Raw genomic sequence first — 25,700 nt, forward strand, 5'->3', positions numbered from 1 at the left:
TGTGTGTGCATGTGTGTGTGTAAGACAGGCCAAGAAAGAAAAAAAGGGAGTAAGATTGTGTGTGTATGTGTGTGTGCGTGTGTGTGTCAGTGCTGAAAGTGATGAGGTGGTGTGTTTTATGGGTAAATTGAAGGGTCTGTTGAAAGGAGAAAGATGAGTCCCTCTTACAGTGTGTGTGTGTCTGCATAAGTCTGTGTGTGTGTGTGTGTGTTCGAGACAGTTGTGTGAGTATGTGTGTGTGTGTGTGTGTCTGCTCCCTCTCTCTTCAGTATCAGTCTCTTCTGCTTGATTTCCGCTCTCTCCTCCTCGCCTCTCCTCTGCTCGCTATGCCGTGAAATGGTTTTTCACTAGACCATTACCCCAACCACTGTGCTACACTACTGCCACAGTCCTCAGTGAGTGAGTGAGTGAGTGAGTGAGTGAGAGTGTGTTTAAGTTGTGCATGCGTGTGCGCGCGCGGCTGGTGTGAGAGAGCGGAGGGGAGGTGTGTGTATCTGGCTGTGTGTGTATGTGAACAGTAGCTGCATTTGAAAGATAAAGATTGTGCGTGTGCTGTTTATGTGTGGGGAAAATGGATTGTGCGCACATGTTGCTACGTTTATGCATGTAACTCTGAGTGTGTAGTGTGTGTGTGTGTGAGTGTGTTAGAAGGAGAAAAAGAGAGAGGGTGTGTACAGTGTGTCCCACGCAGGCTCAGCTGTCATAGTGTTTGCCCTGAACTGTACTCGTCCTGTCACAGTTGTGAATGCGGTCGGAGTCTACTTACTAACATCTAACATCTCTCTCTCTCCTTCTCGATCGCTCTCTCTCTCTCACACACACTAAAAGAGAGAGAGAGAGAGAGATACAGACTAATACAGGCAGCTGTACTCATTCAGCTCGCAGCTTAAAAAAACGGTTTCTGGCTGAATGGTTTCTGAGATTGTCATCTTTGCAGCTCTCAGGATCTCTCAGCCGAACCCTGTGTGTTTTGTTACCTTGGCCTCTAAAGTTTTTCACAGTGCAAAATATACACACAAGCTGGATTCACCGGAATTTATCATTTGAAGACGGTGTGAGAAGCTCAGCGCTGTAAATCAAACTCTGCTGTACCTTTTATTTGTTTTATCCAATAATGCTGCTGCACCTATAAACAGAAGCAGTAACCAATCTGGATCACAGAGACACACACATACACTGATAATTAAAAAATAATATTATTATTATTTTTTTTTTTATTTATTGACTCATCTCTGTCATATAGTTCCCATGCTTCCCCACATATCACTGTCAACTTCCTAATTTCCTGTGCACATGTGTATATCCATGGTGCCTCACACAGTAATCTGCTCTTGATCCATTTGTATGGAAACAAACACAGACTCACACAGTGAAGCAGCACCAAACCACAGTCCCTGTCAGTGTGTGTGTGTGTGCTGGAACACAGGGTCAACTGAAACTTGAAACAATTTATACTTTTCTCATTTTGCTCATTGACAATGAATCCCACGAATAGACTAAAACCTGCGGTGAATTGATCCATCTAACAAGTACTGACCTTGTAGCCAGAGCCTGATAGCTTTTATTAAACAAGATGTGCTATAGAGGTGCACATGTATTGTCAGTGAAAGCACATAAATGAGCAGTGGGAGACCTTCTTTTAACCATTCATTCAGACACTGTATTCTAATTCAATGCCACACACAGAGATGTTTATTTATCTACAGCTAAAAAAAAAAGTCCCTTACAAAAGCATTACGTGGAACCGCTGAGCTTTTGTCAGGATAAAGCGGCTCAGACTATAAAATAATGCCAAATTTATCCCTTATGGACAGTTCTGTGAAAACTATTTGAACTGCTTTCTCTCTTTCATTTATTTTCTCTTCACCCCTCTATTCAATACTTGTTACTTTCTCTTCACCCCTGTTGTCTTCTCTCACCTCTCCATCACCACCAGCTGTTTTAGCCATCCCTCCTTCATGTCTCTCCATCTCCAGTTCCCGCCTTTAACATCTTGTTTAAACCCTGTTTGCTAATGTCCTCTCACCTCCCCCCCGCTCTGTCGTCCCCGTCCTCACCCCGTCCTCTCCCTTGTTTTATAATTCACCTCTCATCTTCTCTCTGTCGCCGCCACTTCTGAATGTCTTAGTAATATACCCCCCCTCTCTACATTTCCCTCACCAGCTCTCTTCAACTCATTTACTTCTCATTCGCTCTATCTCTCCTTCCTCCTTTCTTCTCCATCTAATGCCTTTTTTTCTTCATTCCTTCGCTCCACCTCTCTGTTCCCCTCCTAATATCCCGCTGTCTCTCTACCTGAGATATTGGAGCTATAAAGACAGGTGTTCAAAAGAAAGCAGGACCAGCAAATCTGTTTTATGTGCCTCCTGGCATCTTTCCCTAGAATGCAGAGAGAGGAGAAGCAGAGAAAGAGAGAAAAGCTGCGGTCTGTGATATCTAATTCTCGGCACCTTTCGCATTGACAGCATTACCTTGAGTGGAGGAGAGAAGAAGAACCTAGTTTTCTATAAAACCTTCAACCTTTTGTCTTCACCACTTGGGACACACACATACACTTCACCCTCCCCTTTCCATTATGTTCTGTTGTAATATCTACTCTTTTTTTCCCACTATGTGGGAACATGAAGTGCTCCCTAGTTTTAAAGTACATTATGGCAAAATGTGCAGATGACATACAGTAATGTCGTGTGGAGGGTACATCAGTGTACTTTAAGAAACAGTTATGCGTTATGCAATTTGATCAGATGGAGGTGTGTGTTGTGAAAAAGCAGCATTTCACAGTGGCAAAGGTGTGATGGGCTAAATGTAATGGGCTATTTTCAGAGACTGAGCATCATGCAGACCCTGAAGGGACTGCGTAATGCAGCATAGAAGTTATTTTTCTCACCCCACGTCATATTAAAATGAGTCTCATTTACAATATCGAGTGTGTTTTACAAAGAAAATGGCATGTGTGTATGTCTGTGTGTGTGCATGCGCATGTGTTTGTATTTGTTGAGGTTGTCGTTTGGGGTTTAGTCGGCGTCTTTAAGGAGCAACGCAGCAGCTGGAATCTCCCTACTGAAAAGACTGGGATAATCTGTGTGTGTGTGTGTGTGTGTGTGTGCAAGGGAAAAAGAGACGGGTGGGAATAAGAAGAGAAAACTAGATGTGAGGGTGAGAGAGAGAGAGAGAGAGAGAGAGAGAGAGAGAGATGAGGAGTGAGAGAGATGAGGAGTGAGAGAGGACACGCGAGAGATTGAACTGTCAGCAGCTTGACTTAATCTTTTTTTTTTCCCCCTCTCAAGATGGAGATGAGTCGTGACTCTGTGTATGTGTGACTCTGTTTGTGTGTGTGTGTGTGTATGTGTGTATTTAAGTGAGACAACTCCATCCTGTTTTGAAGTAACCTAATCTAGGATGGAGACCCCTCCCCAACCCCCCACAAATACCCTCAGAAGATGGAAACTCTAACTCTAAATCCCTAATAACTAGCCTTTGTCAATCCTAAATTACCCCTGTATCATAAACACACACACACATGTTCAACCACATATAGAGACACACAAATACAGAAAACTGGGGCTTTCTGGGTATGCCTCGCACTCACTGAATCCTACAGTATCTCAGTTTATTAGTGTTTGAGTCACGGAAATTTATAATTTCAGGCTTTAACTTAAGATATTAAAAAAAACTTTAGTACAAACGAGTAAAAAATAAACTATCAAAGTACAAACTAACCGGTTGTGTCTCTTCACCAGATGCCAGGCAGAGGGACGGACCCTCGGATGGTACCACGTTATGAAGACGTAGAGCGCCAGTATGCCTCCCTACCAAGGTACGGCCTCTTCTTCTCATTCAGAAGAATCTATTTTCTTTTCTTTTCTTCTCCTCTTTGAACCCTCTGTTTAAATCTGCACAGTCCTCCTTGTCTGTGTGTCTGTGTATGTGTGTCTCTGGCGGCCTCAGTCTCAGACAGGAACTCACCTTATCCTCTCCCTGGGGAAGACACACTCACACAGGGGTTGAAAACTGATCCATGACTCCTGATTCTGCTCCCCCAGCAGGAACTTACCCAGTCAGTCATTTTGAAAGTCATCACGAGTGTCTTATCGGGTGTCCTTTTTTTTTTCATCTCTGTCTCTTTTTTTAATTTATTTATTTGTTTATTCAATTTTCTCTTCAATTTTGGTGGACATTATCACAAGATAAAGACCTCATCATGGGTTTATTGCTATCAGTGCATAAGCACCCAAATGTGAACTGATTGTCTGTTGGTTTTCAAGACACTTTATTGTCATTTCTCACAAATGTGTGTTCATACATAGGCTGAAATGAAAATACCGTTTCTCACCAGCTTCTTGCGGTGCTGTACTATAAATAATAAATAATAAAACAAGTTAAAATCGTATCAGGTAAAAAAAAAAGACAATGATTTCAGTGAACTAGCTCTTGCGACCTTGTGGTGCGATGCGGGATGATGTCATTTGATAAGGTGAAACTGCTTGACAAATTGTCAGAGATCACATTTTATATGAAAATAGCCATACACTTTTCTAATGCATATTATCAACTACCATACATGTATGTGTAAGGAGGCGGAGGAAACGGCCCAGCAGGGAAACATAAGCGCTCCACTGTCTGTGTGACCTGTGCTGTAGCCCATTGCCCAGCGTGTTTTTGTTGTTTTCCTCCCTAGACAGCGTGAAATATCACCGACATTAGCCAACACAACAACAATAACAGCTTCCTGGGTATACTAATCAATTGCTGAAGGATTCTTCCCATTTGTCTCATGATGGCTGCTCTGGTGTAGTCAGACTGCCTCCTGAATGGCCACGCTTGTTCATACGTTTATTTAATGATTTATTGAAGCCACGGCCGTCCACTGACCATTTAAACATTTATACCATAATGTGAAACACAAAGACATACTATAGTCTGCTGTCATCACAAGAAAGCAGTTTTTCCTCAGCACAAGCAACATTCACCACCTGAAAGGCTTCCACTTCAACCTGTCTTAAAACTTTTGCTACCTTTACAGCTCTTTTTTTCTTATTTTATCCTTTCTTGTATTCTCCTTTTCACCCATGTGATGTCAGACTAACAACCTAACAACAAATGTTTGTTTTTGTGTGTTTGTGAGATAGAGTAATCAGTTGTGAGGGAGAGAGAGAGAAGAAGTCAGTGAGTGGAATGACAGACAGAAGTTTTGAACGTTAGAAAGTTTATAGCCAGGTTCCCACCCTTGTTAAAATGCTGAGGGATGGCTATTTCACACCTCTAGTGTGTGTGTGTGTGTGTGTGTGTGTGTGTGTGTGAGAGAGAGAGAGAGAGAGAGAGAGAGAGAGAGAGAGAGAGAGAGAGAGAGAGAGAGAGAGAGAGAGAGAGAGAGAGAGAGAGAGAGAGAGAGAGAGAGAGAGAGAGAGAGAGAGTCTGTGTGTGGGTGATGAGTTTGGCAGATGGGAGCGAGAACAGTGATGATAGTTTTGAGGTCTGGCTGTGGTATCTGAAAAGCCTTGGGAAATTGGACACACACACACACACACACATACACTCACACACACTCTCTCACTCACATACAGTACACCCTGTCTCTGTTTCCACTTTCAGACATGCACTGTAATCCGTAAATGCTGTGCCAATTTTACATGTAGGCCTCATGTTTGAAAAGGGCCCCGTGTCATTTTTCCATAAAGGTTACTCTGGCAGTCGTCTGACCCTGGAACAGTTCTGAAACATTTTCTACATGTGTGACTTGTGATTTAAACCAGTCATGTCAGCAGTAATACAGCTTTCTTACTTATTACATTTTTACATACACCATACAAATGAAGACCAGGGAGTCCGCATTTGTATGGTATAATCCTTAAATCCTGTAACTCTCCAGCTCTGAGGAGACACGTTCCATGTTGCTCAAGTTTTTTTTTTTTTTTTAAAGAAAGAAAAAAGACACAAACACAATATGAGCATTGCACTTCAGCCCATAACAACAGCCTCTCGTGAAAGTTTTCCACAATAAACATACCAGTCTAAGAGCTGAAAAGCTGTTATTGAATGCATACACTTATGTCTGAAAGGGACTCGTCTCTCTCTCCTCCTCCCCTTGCCTCTGCATCTTCTCCCTCTTCTTCCTGCTGTCAATTAACTCCAGAGATATTTCAGTGTCTAAAGAGTCAGAAAGATCATGTTTGGAAACCACATCCAGGCTGTTGACCTTATGAAAACATATTATTTCACCACTAGCCCAGAAATAGCTGGCAGGCTGTGTGTATCTAATGTCTGCATGCCTGTGTACCTGTATCTGAGGGTGTGGGAAGAGCTGCATTTGTGTATGTGCATATGTGTATGTGTGAGTTTGTGTTCATATTATTTTCAAGTGAGTCCAGAAATAGCTGTAGGGCTGCTTAGTCAGGTACTGTATGTTTGACTCAAAATCAGTTAACTGGAGCACTGGGTGCGCTGTGAGCATGGGTGTGCGCATGTGTGCGTGCTATCACTGTGAGACGATGTTTTGATGGCTCTAAAATTAAAACATGACCCAGTAGAAGCAGATGATGTTTGCCTGCCTAAGGCAGAAACATTTTACCTACGATACTGTCAGCAAATGTCACTGTGAGAACCAGAGAGGAGTCTGCTCACTGATCACTTATTTTGCTTTTCCATGAAATTATTCAGTGTTTTAGTAATTTAATCTATTAGAAACAGATACACACATACTAAAGTATGTTTGCCAAAGTATTAAACATGGTTATAAATGTCGCAAATCACTATGACAACCAAAGGCCAACAGTTGGTCTCATCAGTGGCAACAACCCTCCAAAGCAAAGGGGGCTTTTTAATGCTGTCAGCTAATGTTTAACATATAAGATCTGTATTTACATGTAAATGAAACTATACTCAGCAACAGATCAAAGACAGAAAATATATGCAATATTTCTGCCCCTAATAGCAACATCTTTATATTCAGTAGGCCCATGAGTGTTGGGCCTACACTGTGCCCTTTATCTTACATTTAAAACCAGCCAACCTGCTAATCCAGTGATGCATTGCTACTAACAATGTCATTCTGTAAGGCTGGTTACAGAGGGGGCAGCCATCAGGATGTCAGGATGGAGGAAAAGCTCCTGATGTCTCTTTCTGGTGTCATCATGTGTGCAAAATATAAAACCTGTTGCCTCGGGCAACATTACGATCTGAGTGGGGTGCAGTTCAGGCAACACAGGACTGGGAGTCACCTGAAATAAAACCCATGTTTGCCCACGTTTGCAGTCTGGATTGATGCCACTTATAACTCACTGTTGTTAGCAACTTAGTGTCTGACTGTTAGTGTGATATTAGTTCATGACGTGAGCTTCCCGATAGCTCCCTCTCTATCAGCCAATTAAAATTCTAGCATTTCTAAAATCTCTAAAAACAGCCTCTGGAGGTGCACGTTGCAATTGTCACATTGGGTTGATTTTCACTCTAAACACAGTGTGAGTGAGTTCACAATGACTCAATCAGTCATATGCAAATCTAAGCCCACAAGTTACAACCTCAGCACAGCTCACAGATAAACCCAGGTTTGATGTGGTAAAGATTAACGCATGCTTTTTCTTAGAGAATCTTTCCTCCAGGTGATCTTCGTCCACCAGCCGCTTACAACCCATTCATACATTCAGTACTTCACCTGCTCATGTATTCTCTACTTAATGATCTGAAAATAGCACCCTTAACTCTCTTACTCCTTTAAAGTATTTTTCTCTTAGAGCTGAGAGGTGTGGGTTTTCATGTGAAAGGAGCGTTGACAAAACAGCAGTGGAAAGGGAAGACACAACACTCCATGTCCTTTCACTTGAAATCCTCCCAAGGTCTCCTCTCACTGCCATTTTCTTGAAATTACCCACCCGCCTGCCCAACATCTCACCTTCTCTGTGTATTTCACCGTTTTCCTTCCATCTCACTTTCTCCCAGTGCTGTTATTATATCAAAACAAGGTACACAGCTGGGACTGAGCGATGTGCGGCCGTATCTCTACTTGTGTGAAAGCCCCCATGAATTTTAAATATCTGGTTTGTACGGAAGAGGATTATGCTACGTTCACATAGAGTCCGGCAGACGGCAAGCTGGATGTCATGTTAGTGGACGAGAGGACGACGGTAAAACTTGGGGGAGCACGGCAAAAAAATACCCAGGACGGCAACAGCAAACGGCAATGCCATCACGACTCCGAGTTCAAATATTTTAACTTTTGCCGTCTGCCGCGACAGTTTCCTCAATCGAACGTGACGTACGAGTACGAGTATGCTGACGTTGCCATAGCAACATGGTGACACGTCTTGCTGTTGTGCCGTGCCATCCGACCGTTTGTTTGTTTTTTACCGTTCCCTCCAGCGGCATTTGCCATTTACCGTCTGTCGGACTCCATGTGAACGTAGCTTTGTGGAAGTGAGTTCTGACTTCTTTCTCAGTCAAGTCAAAATTCTAAGTTTAAAGTCAGAATTCTGAGAAAAAAGTCAGAACTCACTTTTTCTTTTTTTCACAGCGGCCCTAATCCTCTTCCGTAGGTTTGTCTAGGACCAACTTGGCAATTTACACACATGTGCTCTGAGAATAATGAGTATGACAAAGCCGCACACTTCTTGTGGTTATTAGATGAGAGAGTCCCGAAACAAAGAGAAAGACTGGGGATGGGGCGGGGGAGGGGGAGGTGTTTGACATTCAGAAAACATTCCTGTGTGGAATCAAACCCAGACATTTGTGGTTACATGGCATGAAACCGCTCTCTAATTTTGGGTTAATGTTTTGGGGTGAATGTACATCTGTTTGACATAAATTCAGTGATTTGTATGCATACATGCCTATTGCTGTGTGTGTGCATGTGTGTGTGAGTGTGCACCTGTGTGTGTGTGTGGGTTTGTGTCATTTGTGGGGTCGGTAGATGGCTATCAAGTGTATGTGCTTGGTCAACATGAGCAGGTTGCGCCCCTACCATGTGTGTGCCATTATGAAGCCATTTGCACATTCTCTTTCTCTTTATTTCTATGTGTGTGTGTGTGTGTGTGTGACATACACACATACATTTACGTGTTTTCCACAGTTGTCTTCATAATAAAAAAAAAAAGGAAAAGAACGGCATAAAGTTGACAGATTGCTCCCCCGGCTCATCTTTACTGTTAACAGTGTTAGGTTGTGACAGACTATTGACCACAGTAATCTCATCAGGACAGAAAGAGAAGAAGGAAACTAGCTTAATACATAAATTGGATCACATTGAGTGATATAACCCGTCCACTCATATCAACAAACTAAACTCCACCTTTGTGTTTTTTTTATGTTTGATGACACCTTGTTCTCCCATCAGCCCATATTTCTCTTGAAGACCTCCTTGTTGTCCATGTTCATCATGACTCTGCTCTCCAAAAATGTCTTTTGATAACAAAGGCCCGTTGTCCCAGTCATTGTCCTGACCCAATTGGATTAGCCAAACACCCTCTCCCATTTGTCCTAGTTATTACTGTTATTGGATTTAAAGAGCCAATCAGAATTCATGTTCAGGTTTCTGGGAAGGCTGTCACTTCCTCATCCTCATGATAATTAGATGATTAGTAATTAGAAAGCAGATGCAATACTGTGTCTTGTGTCTCTTTCATAGGTTGGCCCTGAGAGCTCAACACACTGTAATGTATGAAAACATCCGCCCACTGCAAATGAATGAAGAAAACAAAAGAACAAAAAACAAATTGGAGTTCAAACCGTGACCCTTTGCTCCACATCATCCTTTTGCTCTCTCTCTCTCTCTCTCTCTCTCTCTCTCTCTCTCTCTCTCTCTCTCTCTCTCTCTCTCTCTCTCTCTCTCTCCCTCTCAAACAGATTATTTACAACTGAAAGTGTTGAACCTGCAGGGACACACTTGTATATCAGTGTGTTTAACTTTAAAAGGGAATCGAACAAGTTCCAGTCAGGTTCATCATTTTTTTTACCGTCTTGTGGAAACACCTTTGTCGTGCTGTGTGAATTTGCAGCGCATTTGTGTATTTGTGTTTTCTGAAGTTGCTCCCAGGGCCTCCGATCCATACTTTCAATCATATTTCCTCATTTATTTGCCTTTTGTTTCTTGTCCTCTGCCCTCTCTCATTCTCTCTTGCCCGCTTCTCTTTCACATTCTTTCCTGATCATAGGGGTGAAAAGGACATTGTTGAATATCGTCTCACTCTTGCTGAAGAGGGAAATGAAATGGCCATTCGGCTCTCACTTCTCTTTCTGCCTCTCTTCCTCAATCTCTCTTGAGAAGACCTCCCAACCAGGCCTGAGAGTTTCCCAGACCACTCTACAACTGCTGCACAAACCAGCCCATTGTCCACTTGTTTTTTTCTGCATGTTTCTGGACTCAACGAGACTCTGCTTGTTTGTTAGGCATGTAGGGGATACCAAGAAAGACTCTGCCTCCCCTCCTCCACCCTCCCTCCTTCCCTCTTTCTCTGCCTTGACCCTATCTTGTTCCTGGCTTCTAGTGTTTCTAATGTGTTCACCCGTTGCCGCTTTAAAGACTTCTGCTCACAGCTTTGATCTTCATCATGGGCTCTAAAATGCTGGGTTACAACCCATAATGTGTTGCAGAACCAGTGGGCCCTGGCATGACAGGAGTATGATATGCTTTCATATGTGTGGACCCCGGGGTGAGGGAGGAAATTTTCCTTTCAGGTCCCGGCCGGCGAATGTTAAACAGGTTTTTGTGAACTCTGAAGTTGAACTGGTTTTTTATACCTTGCTCATGTGGAGTCATAGAGGTTTAAATTTGTGGATATATATATATACACATTTTACATTTTTGGTAGAATAATACCCAAGTAATGAAGTTTATCTTGGGGGGGACAGAGGGTTTTTAATTCCTTATAATATATAAAGTCAAAATTCACTCCTTATTCCAGATAATTATTCATTCACATCATCCACGTTGTTATGCATTTGCCTTTTTTTTTCAGGGCAGATAATAGCTCGCTTGTTCTTTCCAGCAGCTCATCACTTATCAGATGTGTGGGAAATACATTAAGGAATTACATGTTGTTATTTACTCCTGAATGAAGCACAAAAGGATGGACTATGTTTCATACATTTCAACAGTTGCAGCTGTGCAAAGTTAACATCTGGCAGCAGCCTAATGACCATCTGTTGTCCCTGTACTGCTGCAAGCATTTTTTTCCCCAGAAATTCTCAAAGTTATATTGCATAGTTAAAATGATAATTAAATGTGTTTGTGCGAGCATTTAAAGTTCTTTTCCTCCATTACTCAATCCATGACACGCTGCATGAGTCTGTTTCACAAACTGAACTCACATCAGAAGCTTTGATACCAAATAGAAGGCACCATGAATTGTTATGATGATTTATGAATCTGTTGAAACAGGAAGCAGCTCGTATTACTTCAACAGGCATGGGGTTTGACGTTAAAATAAAACAGTGAGGCTGTGGCAGTCAAGCCGGTGAATGAATGCACACATTTATCTCCAGACTCGATGTCCTGCTTCCATGACCAAAGTTGCAAAAACACTTTCTGTTTTCAGTGAAAATGAAATTTAACATCACCAGTTGTTTACAGTAGTCACTGTAGCGGTAGCAGAGGCTAAGCTGCTGCTGTTGCAGTGCAAACTATAAGGTAGAGGGCGAGCTGTGTGTGTGTGTGTGTTTGTGTTCCCCACTTTCATATGAATCCATGACCGTACTTGTGTGTGTGTGTGCCAGGATATCCCTGGTACAAGAACAATTTCAGAACTCCTCTTCCTGCACCAAATTAGTGGCTATTGAGAGATTGTAATTTTGTCAGCAATTTGTATCCCGTGGTCGTGCGCGGAGCAAAATGTCCCCAGCCTGAAACTATTACATCTTGTTGAGGGGAACCTTATTGGCTCAAGATGTGATATAATGGAGGCTTTTTGAATGGGATATGCTGTTACCAGTAATGGATTTCATGATGTTTCAGGAAGTCACCCACTACACTGCCTATAAGTGCTTATGTATGACGGTGCCATAACTAAATGTCATCTTTAGTTTGACTAATACCAAGCGGTATAGATGGACACGGCCCGTTCCGAGAGTTACAAGGTGCAGCCGCTTCACTGCCGGTGCGATCAGTCTGTCTTTATGGTTGTTACGCAATGAAGTATCTAAAAGCTGATAAGGCTGCAGACTTGGTTTGCACCATTTAACATGACTTATGTCTTCATTTCTAGAGCTTCTCTCTGCAACAAGGTTATCATTTCCTCTGATATTAGAGTTTGGGAATGTTGCGTTTCAGAAGATAAATTAATATGTACATTTTTCAAAAGGTTTAATATTAATGTAATTTAATAAACAGAATCATTGCTCCTTTGTTTTTCCATATCCATACAAGTAATTGGTTAGTCTCCCTGACATGGGGTTTGTTTAATCTCTATGGTTCAGTGCAGCTTGTATCTTCACTCAGCTGCTGTCACTATGTTATTGTTGTTTGTAAAAAGATGGCCACCCCTGGCATCTGCATCCTCAGTCCTGATCCAAGAGATAACACAGGACAATTTCAAGAGGACTCGAGTTCACAGGAGGTGGGGCTGGTGTGTAACAGGTCCATTTAGGGAGAAGGGACAGGAACGGAGCGTCTGAAAGACAGCGATGGTGAGGTCGTACTGAACATGTTTCTGATTTATCAGCTCATATGACATGTTGATCATCATATTTTTCTTGCCTTTTTTTTGTGAGGGGCTATCTGCAGTAAATAGTCAGTTTTTTGTGATTTTTGGCTGGAGCTTCATCGCTCAGTTTCCAAATGGCATGGCCGTATTATGATGGGAAGCGAAAAACCACTCCAAATCCCCATTGTTCTGCCCTCTCTGTGTTTCCGAGGCAACAGTCTCCTACCATCTGGAAGGCCCTCATCCCTCAGTTCCTCTCACTTTCCTCTAATGGGTTTCTCCTCTGTCCTTTTTCCATCTAATTTTCTTTTTCTTTCAGCACTGTTTCTCTTTCTCTTCTCACTTTTTTTTTCAAAATTTTTAGCACTCTAATTTGACTCTATCTCCTGTTTTCTCTTTCAAACTCTTTTTCCCTCATACTTTTCACTTTAAGTACTATATTACTGTACCCTTTTATTTGCTCTCCACTATCCACTTTTTATCCTGCTGTGGTCATTTTCATCTCATCCCTGCCTGTGTTTGTCATCTTTATTTTTCTCTGAACACTTAAGCCGTGTTCATCCATCCATCCATCCATTGTCTACACCGTTTAGCTGTGCAGGGACGCTGGAGCCAAATCCAGCTGACACTGGGCGAGGGCGGTTTACACCTCCAACAGATCACCTGTCTGTCACAGGAACACACAAAGGGATGAACAAACTCACACACTCACATCCACTTCACCAATCAACCCAGTGTGCATGTGTTTGGAGCTCTGGATGGTGGGAGTAAGAACCAATGCACATGCACAGTTAGAACATGCAAACTCCAACCAGGGATTGAACCTATCCCCTTGCTGAGAGGTGACAGTACTAACCAATGCAACACTGTTGTGCCCTCAGCTGTGTTTTTAACTACTCTGTAATATGCACACTCACAGTCCTGATACATTAAAACCCTGATACACACATATTCTCCAATTTATACACACACATACACTTGCATACACAGGGGGATGTAATCATGTTAGCTTCCTGGACTGGTCAGTGTGTAATTCATGATATCCACATGAATTAATTGCATATGACAGAACTTTATTGACAAAGACAGATAGGAGCCCCTAAAAGGTGTTCAGTTTCAATCAAACATCAACTGTATGACCATGCGTCCAGGAGTGGGTGTGTTTTTTGAGTTTTTGTGAATGTGTGTGCGCGCGTGCATGTGTGTGAGTGTCCATCTCTCTAAAGTAGGGCCTATTATTCTCAGCAGATGCTGACCTTCAGCATGCCAGCTCTCTGGAGGGCAGCCCTTGTTTCTCTGCCTTTTTTCTTCTTTTCTTCTCCTCAGCTCCATGCTTCCCCCCTTCTCTCTGTAACTTATTCTTCCTCCCTTCTCATTTTCTGCTCTTTTCTTTCCGCGCTCTTTCATGTTTTTCTCCTCAGCTTCACAAGCCTTCCATCGGGGAGGCTCAATCTCTTCTACTTGTAGCCCCATTTATCATCCTATTTTCTTCCCCTTTCAAATCTGAACTCTCGTTTTTCCCCGTTCATTTTCCTCCACCTCATTGTCTTTGTCTTGTCTTCCTCTTCAACCTTTTTTTTTTTTTTTTTTACCTTTTCCTCTCTTTTTCTTGACTACCAGAGCCTTTTCTACATCTTGTGGCTAAAGTAGCTTTTTTAGAAAACCTCCCATTTCCGTTAGTGAGGCTCAGGCCTCTGCAGACACACCTCTTTGTCTTCTGTTTACACCGTCTTCTTATCCTCTTCACATTCATCTGCTCTCTCTCTGTCCTTTTCCCTCTGGGTGTTTGAAAGGAATACAGATGAAGGTTTTATTCTTTAGTGGTCTGCTCTTTACCTCTGAGCTTCTTGTTGGCCATTCGTCCTCATACACATCTGTGGCACGTAGACCAACACAAAATTAGTCCACACAAAAGATTGCCTCCCCACTCTTTTACTTGATGAAACCCTCTCCCCTGGTGAAATAGTGTTTAATATTTTTTTTTTCTTTTTTTTTTTTTGCATGCCCTCAATCCCCCATCCATCTTCTCTTAAAAACAATACATGAGCTTAGCTTCAAAAAGTCCATCTTCACATTATGGCAGCAAGTTCTCCTCTGGTAGCAGTGGTATGGCATGGCAACTAATCAATCTCTGCTGAGTTCTTTAAAAAAAAAAACACAATTCTAGTGTTAAAAGTATTTACTTTATTTTACTTTATTTGTTTATTTGAATGGGACAGTGCACATTAATGGAATGGTAAATGTGCCGGATTATAGCAAGATGCTAATTTCCATACAGAGTCCCATAAACATAAGAACAGTTCAATAGCAGCAGTACACATTACACATAACATAAAAAAATAGACACAAAAAGGCAACTATGACAATGAAGAACATATTGACAAACACATTCCATGGGTAGAGGGACCATAAGAGTTTTGTTCTGGGAGATAAAGTGCATAAGTGCTGATATTTGTGAGTGTTGAACACCTTTCCATTCTGTTTTGCTTCCACTGCAGGGTTGCTAATGGTATAGTCCTTGACCAAGTGGCCGCTAACTTCACCAAATGGTCCAGAGAGTTTGAATGTTATGTCTATGTATTTGGTATGCCACCTAATCTTGGCTGATAATACCCTTACTTAGCCTCTGACCCTGTCATCTAAGTGTTTGGTGGGAACTGGTGGAGTGTCATGTGACTTCAGGAGGTCAGAAGGCAAGGGAGGTCACTCTCTCTCTCACACATACACAACCACACACACACACACATACACAACCATGAGTACAAACCACATTGACAGCTGAACCAACAGAATACCATCTCCGCCACACACACACACACATACTCAGACACACAGTATGTAACCACTTAACCATAAGTAGGAAAACAGCTTAGTGTCTTATTGGGCTTCTCCTAATAAAACAAAAAAACCTCCCTCTGCTGCTCCGGGCGCCATTCTTAATGACTTGGCTCTGTTCTGTTAAGAGTTTGTGTTTTCACTGCTCACAGTTAAGACACTTCCAGATGCCACATACTGTACCTGTGCAGCGCGCTCACACAGCAGCTTAGAGTGGTGTTACTTAGTCAAACAAAGACAACTGCCAATCACGCTGAAAGCTTTACCTCCCTGCTTGACGCCTCAATCTTCTTTAACTGCCAGCCTGATGAAGTTTCCACCACCACTGCTGTACATGGTACACAGGGTATTACAGCATCACCTCAGCACCTGTGTTTCAATGTGTGGACTACTAGAAAACACAGTCGGGATGAACAATACATGATGGAAACTTCATAATTACATTTCAGGATCCCCCCAAAGGATCGAGTAATATAATTGGATTTTGAAGCACTTTGCAGCATGAATATGCATATTAATGAGCTACAACTATTTCCTTAAAACCCATCTGTGTTAATACTTATAATTTATAGTTATAAATGAAATTGAGCTGTTTTGTATTTTTACAATGTCTTATTTTTAATTCTTGTTCAACCTACCTTTTTTTTTACATTTATAAAGTGCCATACCCGTATGAAAAAGATTTTCATAAGTCAATTTCATAACTAACATGATGCTATAATTTACACTATATTTATATATAAGCTCAAACAAATTCACTAAGCAACTCAAAACCAATATCAAATGTAATTTGCCAAAACCCAAAGATGTGACACAAATAGACTCCCCTGTCTTCCCCTGCCCTTCGTCACATAGAAGATAGAATATTTTCTCTACCCTTCATTATTTCTCACTTAAGATTTTATTGCCTCATTGTTTGGACTGTGATGCCTCCGTGATTAAAGCTTCATAATGAAGTATCACATTAGGAAGATGAAACAAAATTAAAGTTAGTTTAACTCCAGGGACATTATATCACAGCGGCTCCATTTTCACTCTGGCTCCCAGAATGACATTACGACAGAAGTTGTGGAACAATTTGAGCTATTAATCTGGTTTATTACCAGACTGTCAAAATATCATGACTCTCATTGACAAAGAATCTGACACTGTTGAATGCAATTTGAATATATGAAGTACTTTCCCAACCTCAAACCTAGAATGGGTTTTAAATGGAAATCAACACAAGGTGAGGGCTCAGCGCTATACAGACTCATAAAGAAGATAACTGGATTTAAGCTGCAGTAGTTTATCTCCTCCTCCTCCCTTCGCTCCTCTTTCACTCACTTTAAATATCACTCTTTATCCCTCCTCTTTCTCCCCCCTTCTTTTCTTTCTCACCTTTTATAACCTTCCCTCTCTCATCTGAAACTTCTCCTCTGTTCTAATTTTGAAGCGGTGTTGTTTGTGTTTGTGCTTTAGTGTTTGGTTTTATTGAGACAATCCATCTGCGATGTGGCTGTCATTGGCTCTCAGGAGTTTTTTAATGTGTTGTGTCACAACGCTACGTCTTGTCTCTCTTTCTTAAAGATATTTGTTTCTCTTTGAGACAGGCTGAGATGATAGATGGCTTAGTGTGTGTGTGTGTGTGTGTGTGTGTGTGTGTGTGTGTGTGTGTGTGTGTGTGTGTGTGTGTGTGTGCGTGTGTGTGTGTGTGTGTGTGTGTGTGTGTGTGTGTGTGTGTGTGTGTGTGTGTGTCTCGCTCTATGTGTGTGTGTGTGTGTGTGTGTGTGTGTGTGTGTGTGCTCCTACCAGTATAACAGCTGTATCCAGCCCTTTTCGAAAGACTAAGTGAAAGTGTGTGTGTGTTTATGAGAGAAAGGGGCAGGTGCAGAGGACATATAACAACTCCTTGTTTCCTCTGAAATCCATCAGAAATATCTTAAATACCACAGAATTAGAAAAGCTCACATTACTCTCAATTAATGTCAGACCTGGAGAGAAACCTTTCCAATTATCCTTTCCCAATGTGTAACCTCTGTAACTCTGAGTGCAGGATCTACAGTACGTAGCTAACAATGTTAAAGAAGTCATCCATAAACGTGGATTACATAGTTGATTTTCACTTCATTTCTGTCTCTGTTCTGCCTGGAACGTTTTCAATTCTTTCGTTTTGGTGTGATTACCCTCTCTGTTCTGTTAGACTAGTTGTTGCATGTGCCAGGACTCATTCATTACATCTGTTTCCATCTTTTTATCTCGTTCTCTCTCTCTGTGTCTCTCTCATTCACTCTTTCTCCCTCTCACACACACATACAGACCACCAGCCTCCTCATTTGGTCTTAACTCCTCTCCAGCTGTGTGCCAATTTGCCTCCTCCAGAGTATGTGGGGTTTGGGGAGGGGGCGATTAGTTAGCACATGTATTTCAGCCAAAGGTTTGCAGTGTGTGTTTATGCAAAAAATTAGGTTCTCTTAGGTTCTCTGTCTCTTTCTCTCTCTCTCTCTCTGGCCATGTGTGTGTGTGTGTGTGTGTGTGTGTGTACGTGCCACAGTAATGGGTTCCACCCTTATTACCCAGTAATCCACAGCTGCTGTGCAGTGCTCTCTTGGTTCCTGGAGGGAGAATTCCAAACTTGCCAACGGATTTACAGCAGATTCCCAAAAGATTCCCACTGGATTTCTGCTCCATTGCCAATATGGAAACTCATCAGGCACTAGGGCCGCAGATAATAATGGTTTTTCTGTTGTTTCTTTAATTAATCAATTCATCCTTTAGTCTGTGGAGACAAACTCCTGCTGTGACATGTGTTATGTTCATTGTCCCACAAAAAGTACAAAATATTCTGTCTGAAGCTTTAAAACAGTGACAGCCAGAAACCTTCACATATAACAAATTACAACACGCAAATGTTAAGCATTTTTGTTTGCCAAATTAAATTAAGGACATTTATTAACATTTCTGACGATTCATTTGATTTTGATGACTTGATAAACTCAACATTTCAGCAATTTAAAACATAGGATAAAGCTGTCCTCTGTTTAATACTGCTATAAATGAAATGACTGAAAACGAGTGTAATGTATTTAAACTTTCATCATTATTTTTTTTCCGATATTCAAAGCTTGACCCGGCATCTGTTAAGCACTGATCCTCCCGCAGATCCAATAAATTGTCAAATAAATTTCCCAGATGTTTTCTGTCTGATGTCCGATCGATCACTAATTGGCGAAGGCAGTAACAGTAGTTTAGAGACAGGCTGGAGGAATCTAAGCAGGCCACAAGCAGCCAATAAACATGAGTTCATTAGTCAGGGTAATACTAGCCAGTATAATCCTTAATAACTGGAACCACTAAAAATCACTTTGCATTAAAAAATCAAAAACTGAGGAGTGAGGCGGATTCCTTTTGTTCTTTTGTCTTTCTCTGTATTTGTCACTCCTCCCTGCCTCATCTATTCATCTCATTTCCTTCTTCTTTTAGCCGTCTTTCTCCTTTTAATTTTCTACTCTACCATTTCTGTTTTCTTTTCCATGCCTTCATCTCTCCACATTTATTCTCCCTCCCATCTTTAACTTGTCTCATCATGGCCCCCAGGCCCTTTCTGCTTCATTTCATTTCCTCTCTGTTGTAATTGTTGATACAATTAAGAAAAAAGTGGCGTCCTGTGTCCTAATTTGACAAATGATTGAAAGCGTTAAAAAGGACCATAAATCATATACAAGGAAAGTATTTCCTCAGAAAACTACTGCTGCTGATGTACATTCTGCAGATGCTGTTTTTTTTTCTTGCTGCTGCGTTTTGTGTTTTTTTTCCCTCATTCCCTCTCTTCTTATCTTTGTTTTTCATCTGCATCTATCCCTCACTCCTAACCTGCACCCCTCCTCTCCTCTTCGTATCCCTCTCATCGCCCTCCTCCTCTCTCCCGTCTTCACCTCCCCGTCACCTCTCCACCGCTCTTATCTCTGCCTTGGTGACATTATCGTGGCCAGGGGCCAAATGCTGAGCGACAGACTTGACCGGCTGATACGGGCACAGGTATACAGGCTCAGAGGTGGACGGCAAGTCACAGAGATTGGCTGGCTGGCAGGCAGGCAGGCAGGCAGGCTCGTAGCCATAAAAGTTTCTAAAAAGGAGAGAGGGAGAGAGAGAGGCGGTCAGACGAGGGAGGGAGGGGGCAGGGAGGTGGGGGGGGGGGGGCAGCTGGCAGGCTGGCGGGGTGGTAGGCTCTCCAGCAGAAGAGAAGCAGACACAACGGCTGTGGCTATCAAGAAGAGAGACATTTGAGACATGTAGCTGATACGCTCGCCCAGAGTGACTTACAATAAGTGTCACAGAATAAGTCGAAAAGCAGAAGACAGATGACAGATAGGTTGACAGACGAGTTGACGGAGAAGCAGAAATGTTGTGTGCTCATGAAACACACACTCACACGCCACACACAAAAACACACACTCACGGACTGGTGGATATGGAGACAGGAGGGGCAGAAGCAGACATCCCAAACATGATGGGCATGTAGGTAGTTAGACACTTTTCCACTGCTGACCAGTGACCACCCAAATTGCCACACACACACACAGGCGTCAGCACAGAGACCACCAGCGCTCTGTGTGTGTGTGTGTGTGTGTCCGTGTGTGTGTGCTTGTGGCGAGTATTTATGTACAAATCCGCAAGTGATTCAGTCGCTCTGTCTCTGTGGCACATTCCCATTATCTCCAGGCAACAGGTCAACTCTGTGATTGGTTGGAGGTGGTTGAGCCCCACCCACTCAACTCTGCATATCAATGATAAGTGTCATTATGACACTCTATGAGAGAAACATGATTCTGCTCCGAAACACATTTTGGCACAAGTGCAGGCTTCACTACACATTATTTTAAGTGTATTAAGCCAGTGAGTAAATATAGACTCAGTCAAAACTGTAACGCATTTTGTAAACACTTCTCACGTTTATTCACTCATACTGTACAAACCGGCATGAATAAACTCGCAGTCAAAAATGAACGGATTAAGAGAACGGAAAAGAGAAGGAGAGCGAGGCAGATGGGTAAATAGAGATAGGATGAGAAACAAATGTAGACAAACGAAAAGAGACAGAAAGACAGAAAGACAGAGAGATAAAATGTAATACCCCGTCATGTTAGCTATGTGAATGACACATGTTTGTGTACTTGCTTTCCACTGGGCACAAGACATCGATATCTATTAACAGGACTGGACTGGGTTACCACAGCTGTGTGTGTTTGCGTGCATGTTAACTGAGCCCTAGCCTACTTAAAACTGCCACATGTCACTTATATTCTGTTTGCTATGTGATCTTTGGCTGGGATGGGCTGTTGGCTGCGCGTGTGTGCGTGTGTTTGCCTCTCCTCTCTCTCTTTCTCTCCGTCTCTTCGCTTCTGTGCAAAACAAATAATTTTCAGCAGATTTTCATGAATATTTCAGGCACTTAGTGCACGGGCTAAATAGAAAACAACAATCTCTGACAAAGTGTTAGCGCCAGCAGTTGGTTGATGATTTGTTTTATTTATTTCAAGCAGAGCTAGAGGTTAAACCTTAATCTATGTGGCGGTGTCATGCAGGAAAATCACGTTTATTTATTTCTCTGATTGTCTTTGTAACATTCTGCTGGAGTGAATGGAGCCGCGCTCACATACAGTGTTTCATGTCTTTTTCAGTGCAGTGTTGTAATGAAACAGGGTTTTTATTTTTATTACATTTAGAAAACTCACTCTGTGTTTTCTGCTGGCGTCATTTGTCTCAAAATCGTGCTGTTGTCTTCTCTTCTCCAGACGGGGTCCACTGGATCCAGGAGACTACCCCATGCAGCCCTGGTCTGGTCATTACCCTGGACCCCCCCAGCCCATACAGGGATACCCTCAGCCCATGTCCTACCCTAACGCCAACTCCCAACCCGTCCCGTCTTACCCGGGCTACCCACCCGGCCAGCCGTACCCACGGCCAGGTGACCCTCGGGCTGTGGACCCTAGCTACTACCCCCACCCCAGGTAATTAAATACAGGAGGTTGCTATACATACCTATCACATGATTCAGCACACAAAGGTCGTCTAATGTCAAACATGTGTCATGAGTTGTCAGAAATTAACACTTAACTTGTTGACTCCTCTCTCTGTGCACATGATTTGGATTTTTCTACTCTGTTAAATTCCAGTTTGATCTTTTATTCCCCCTTTTTTTCCACTCCTATGCCACTCATCTTATCACACTGCTTGACTACACCTTGTTTTCTGCTCCTAGTTCCCAGCAGAGAGGACCTCTGCGTCAAGATGTGCCCCCGTCTCCTACCCCTCCGCTTCGTGGACTGCGGTATGACACTATGATGCGTGGAACTGGGGGTGGAGGCTACAGGTAGGGGCATTTTGTGGATGAAGGTAAATTCTGAGATCCAAAATCCTCCTTTGTTTCACAAATGACTGATATGCCTGAATAATGTCTTGAAAGTTGACTGAGACATGTCTGACCGGTACAGGCACCTGGTGGATCCCAGTCCAGACCAGTTTGGCTATACTGGGGAGGGAGGAAGACAGCAACAGCAACACCAAACCAACCCAAGACAAAAGAATGCCATGACTGCAGCTGTGTAGACACATCATGACCAGAGATGAAAAAAAAAAAAAAAAACATTTCTTTTTCCATCTACATTCTCTGCTCTTACTAAATAGAGTTGAAACCTCTAAATGTGTGATTTGAATCACCGTTGTTATCATCCATCAACGCTGTTGGAAAGTATACGGTAATACACCAGACAAGCAAAGGTAAAGGAGGTTAATTATACAGTTGCTGGTGTGATGCAGAATGTCTTTTGTTTGAAGTCATTTAAATTGCTTTGAGTCTTTCCAGAGTGTAAAATTAGCAGTTTTTTTTTTTTTTTTTTTTGCTTTTTCACTATGCTCTGATTAAGTTGTCTCTTTTAAGAATCAGTCAGGGGCCCAGGTAATTGGATCCATTTAAATTAAGTCACTGAAGGTGTAAATACAGCTTTGCACTCTCTCATATTGTACCCAGTAGTTTTCACTACTACTGCTCCAGCAACGAAACAAAACGCAAAATACTATTCAATTAACTTGTAGTGGCATTTTAACCTTAGTTATTGGGCCATTCACACAGATTAGTTACCTTTCAGTGTCAGTGCATCTGTGTATTGAAGCCAAATTTATTGTCACAACTGAAGCTGTTCATGTTTACAAAAAAAAAAATGATTGTGAGGCTCAGAGTTTCCTCTTGAGGCTGAGTCGAGTCCAACACAGGCCTGTGTTCCCAAACCCTGTGGACAGGTAACAAAGAAACCTAAAGGTATCATTCATGTAGGTGATAGCCACTGAAAACTACTAGTCAGTAGTTACACTCACAGTCTCAGTTTGCCAAACAGGGAGAACTCCACTAAACCAATCTCTGTGAAAGGACAAACTTTGTGCTCATGAGAATTGTAACAATCAACTTTTGTTTTGTCAGTGAGTTATGGAAACATTTGAATAATTGAAGTGCACTATAACACAAAAGAGCACTGTATGAATTATCTTTCAGTGTAATAATATGCTTTTAATAATATAGTGCTATGACTGCCGTTCATTTTGTCCAAAGCATTTCTCTCAATAGAGATGAATTTAAAGGCATATTAAGTCCAGGACTGGATATGGTCTCAGTCTAAAACCTGTGGCTGGCCTTTGTCTGAAAAACCCTGATTTAGCGTTAAGGCGATCCCAGGATGAGAGCCTATCAAACCACATCGCAGAAGTGCTACATCTCACATTTCTATATTCATTTCAGGGCATATGGCCGTTACTTGACTGGAGTTTGTCATTGAATAGTTAACTTTATTGAAAACGACCCCTACTTGAATATATGATGAAGTTGCATGGATTACATTTTCATCTCTACCTAATCCAGGGAGTCACCCTGTGTGTTGTGAATCAATCCGGCATGACTGGAGTTTTTACTCAACTTTTGGTTTCATCAGACATCCAATTCAAAAATAATCCATAGCTTTAAACAAAAAAAAGGCTGACAACCACAATATGCTAATATCAATGTATAAACTTGGATATTCTGGAAGAAGCCCTGCGAGGAACAAGACCATCGTTTCATAATCAGCAGGACACAAACCAAAGCTTTTTAATACTGCCTTTTCCTAACTTCCAACTTTTATAAAGTATTTGTTTCAAAACATCTGCTCTTATTAGGGATGATCACATGTGTGATGACTGTGCTTGTACTTAATGGACAGCAATGTTAAACAAGTAAGGGGATGCAGGAAATCAGAAGAACTCAATAATTATTTCATATAATATATCAAACCACTACAATTTGCTGCCATGTACTAGTGGTTGTACTAATGTTGTTTTCTTTTCAAGCTGGATGTGGAGCTGAGTTGTTTAAGCTGATTAGATGTCAACACTGTGCAGTAAGCCAGGCAGAAGAGGCTTCGTTTTCAGAGGGGCAGGTGTTTCTGTCTGATGTGCTGTGAAGGATAGTCATCACACATCTCTGAATCCTGGCGGTGTAGGCGTCACTGTATGCTGAAGAGCACACAAGTCCTGTTGAAACATGAATTGGGCATCGGAGTGCTCTTCTCACTGCTGGACTATAGCGTGCATCCATTTAGCCACTTACTGATCTGAACCGTCAATTAAGTGTAACTAAGAGTTGGAGTCAAGCATTTTCATTTGACAAAGCTCAGCAGTATTAATTTCAGTGGAGATTAAACTATAAAATGACATTTCAGGATCCAGTGAAACGCATTAATATTGCTAAAACTGAGGATGAAATACCACTAAAGGAGGAGTGTTTAGCTGTTTGACTGAATCCTATGCAAAAGAATGTGAAGTAGATGTTTTCTCAAAACCATTTCATTTGCTTGTTTTCATAGAGAAATCTGGATCATGATCAGAAAGAGTGATGTTCACCAATTGGTAAAGAAAGAGATGAGTTGAAAGATTTCAGAACAGACGGATAGAAGGAAAGGATGGAAAGAAAGGCATAAAGGTGAGGGATAGGTAGAGAAGCAAAGAAGGACATGGAGAGGAAAGAGGGGTGCTGATAAAGAGAGAAGTAAGGAAATGAGTAATAGATTGAAGGTTTTTATGGAGGGGTGTGGAAGAAATGGTTAAAACAGATGCAGCACACGTGTGTGCCTCTGTTTTTCCTGCTGGTTTGACTCGAGAAGAAAAGATCAGAGGAAAGAATGAGAGTTCATCAAAATTTGTGCAGCAGTAGCTCTGCAGTAGGAGGAGAGTTATGGGAGTGAGCTTGCATTTGCTGAATGTAGTGACTGAAAATTACCAATATGTGTCTTCTTTTTTATACTGTTATCATTTTTCATCACAGCTTCCAAATCTGACAGTCGACTATAGTACACAATGATACAAGATTGTCCTGGTGGTCAACTCATAGAGGACCAACACCAAAATATTCACACACCCATGTAGGTCATTCACTCTTTTGCTCAGTGCAACACACCATTAACTCAAACATAACAGAAGTCAACAGTAGGTCACATGATAAATGGTAAGTGGGCTGTAGATGGTACTCTAATTAACCAATGAGTCCAAGTGCACAATGTTTAAAAAATAGTTTTTATTCACCAAGGACTCTGGGTGATGACTGATGACACGTTATAACCAATAATCTGCATTGCTCAATTAAACATCAGCGAATAAGTTGATCTGATGGGTTACATGGATGTAATTTCAAAAAATGTTTTGCACTCCTCTAAAACAGAATGAGCAGTAACTAAAGATGGACACTGATGTCTGAATGCTGGGTCAGTGCCTGGTGAAGCTTCAGTATACTGAGATGTGAACATTACATGAAGGTATATTACTGTTATTCCTCTGATATTACTACACAATTCACATGTATGTAACTCTTCACAAGCATTTATTTTCTCTGTGTTTTTGTTTTTTCCTTTTAATGATAGTTGGTTATGTTGGTTGGGTATACCAGATCCACAGAGTGGTTGGTTACGGTTACCATGCTACTGTAAGGAAGAGGTACACTGCTTAGTTTTAAACACTTTTCAATCATTCCATTTTTTTCTGTTTGTTTACTTGCAAGTTCTTTTTTTGTTACGAATTACCTGAAAAATAATAACTCTGTAATCATTTTGCAATTTTCTTTTTTCAAAATTGGACAAAATGAACATTGTGATGTAGCATGGTTGAAGATGTGTGTATCACTCTTTGGTTTTTGGCAGTACAGAATGAGTTGCACAAGATGAAGGTACGAACCCGAAC

General features: G+C 41.7%; 1 protein-coding gene across 4 annotated transcripts in view; it reads left to right on the forward strand.

Annotated features, from left to right (window-relative positions):
• The window catches only part of LOC311004609 (partitioning defective 3 homolog B-like), a 199,565-nt gene extending 177,498 nt beyond the window's left edge, over positions 1-22,067 (forward strand). For all 4 annotated transcript variants that reach the window (XM_083996723.1, XM_083996724.1, XM_083996726.1 and 1 more), the window contains exons 24-27: positions 3,741-3,817; positions 21,239-21,454; positions 21,706-21,839; positions 21,938-22,067. In XM_083996723.1, the coding sequence (XP_083852849.1) occupies positions 3,741-3,817; positions 21,239-21,454; positions 21,706-21,820 (408 nt within the window). In that variant the 3' untranslated portion in view covers positions 21,821-21,839; positions 21,938-22,067. The remainder of the gene's footprint in view (positions 1-3,740; positions 3,818-21,238; positions 21,455-21,705; positions 21,840-21,937) is intronic.
• The last annotated feature ends 3,633 nt before the right edge of the window (positions 22,068-25,700 follow it).

The sequence above is a fragment of the Trachurus trachurus genome (genome assembly GCF_905171665.1).
Source record: "Trachurus trachurus genome assembly, chromosome: 21".
NCBI classification, from domain to species: Eukaryota; Metazoa; Chordata; class Actinopteri; order Carangiformes; family Carangidae; genus Trachurus; species Trachurus trachurus.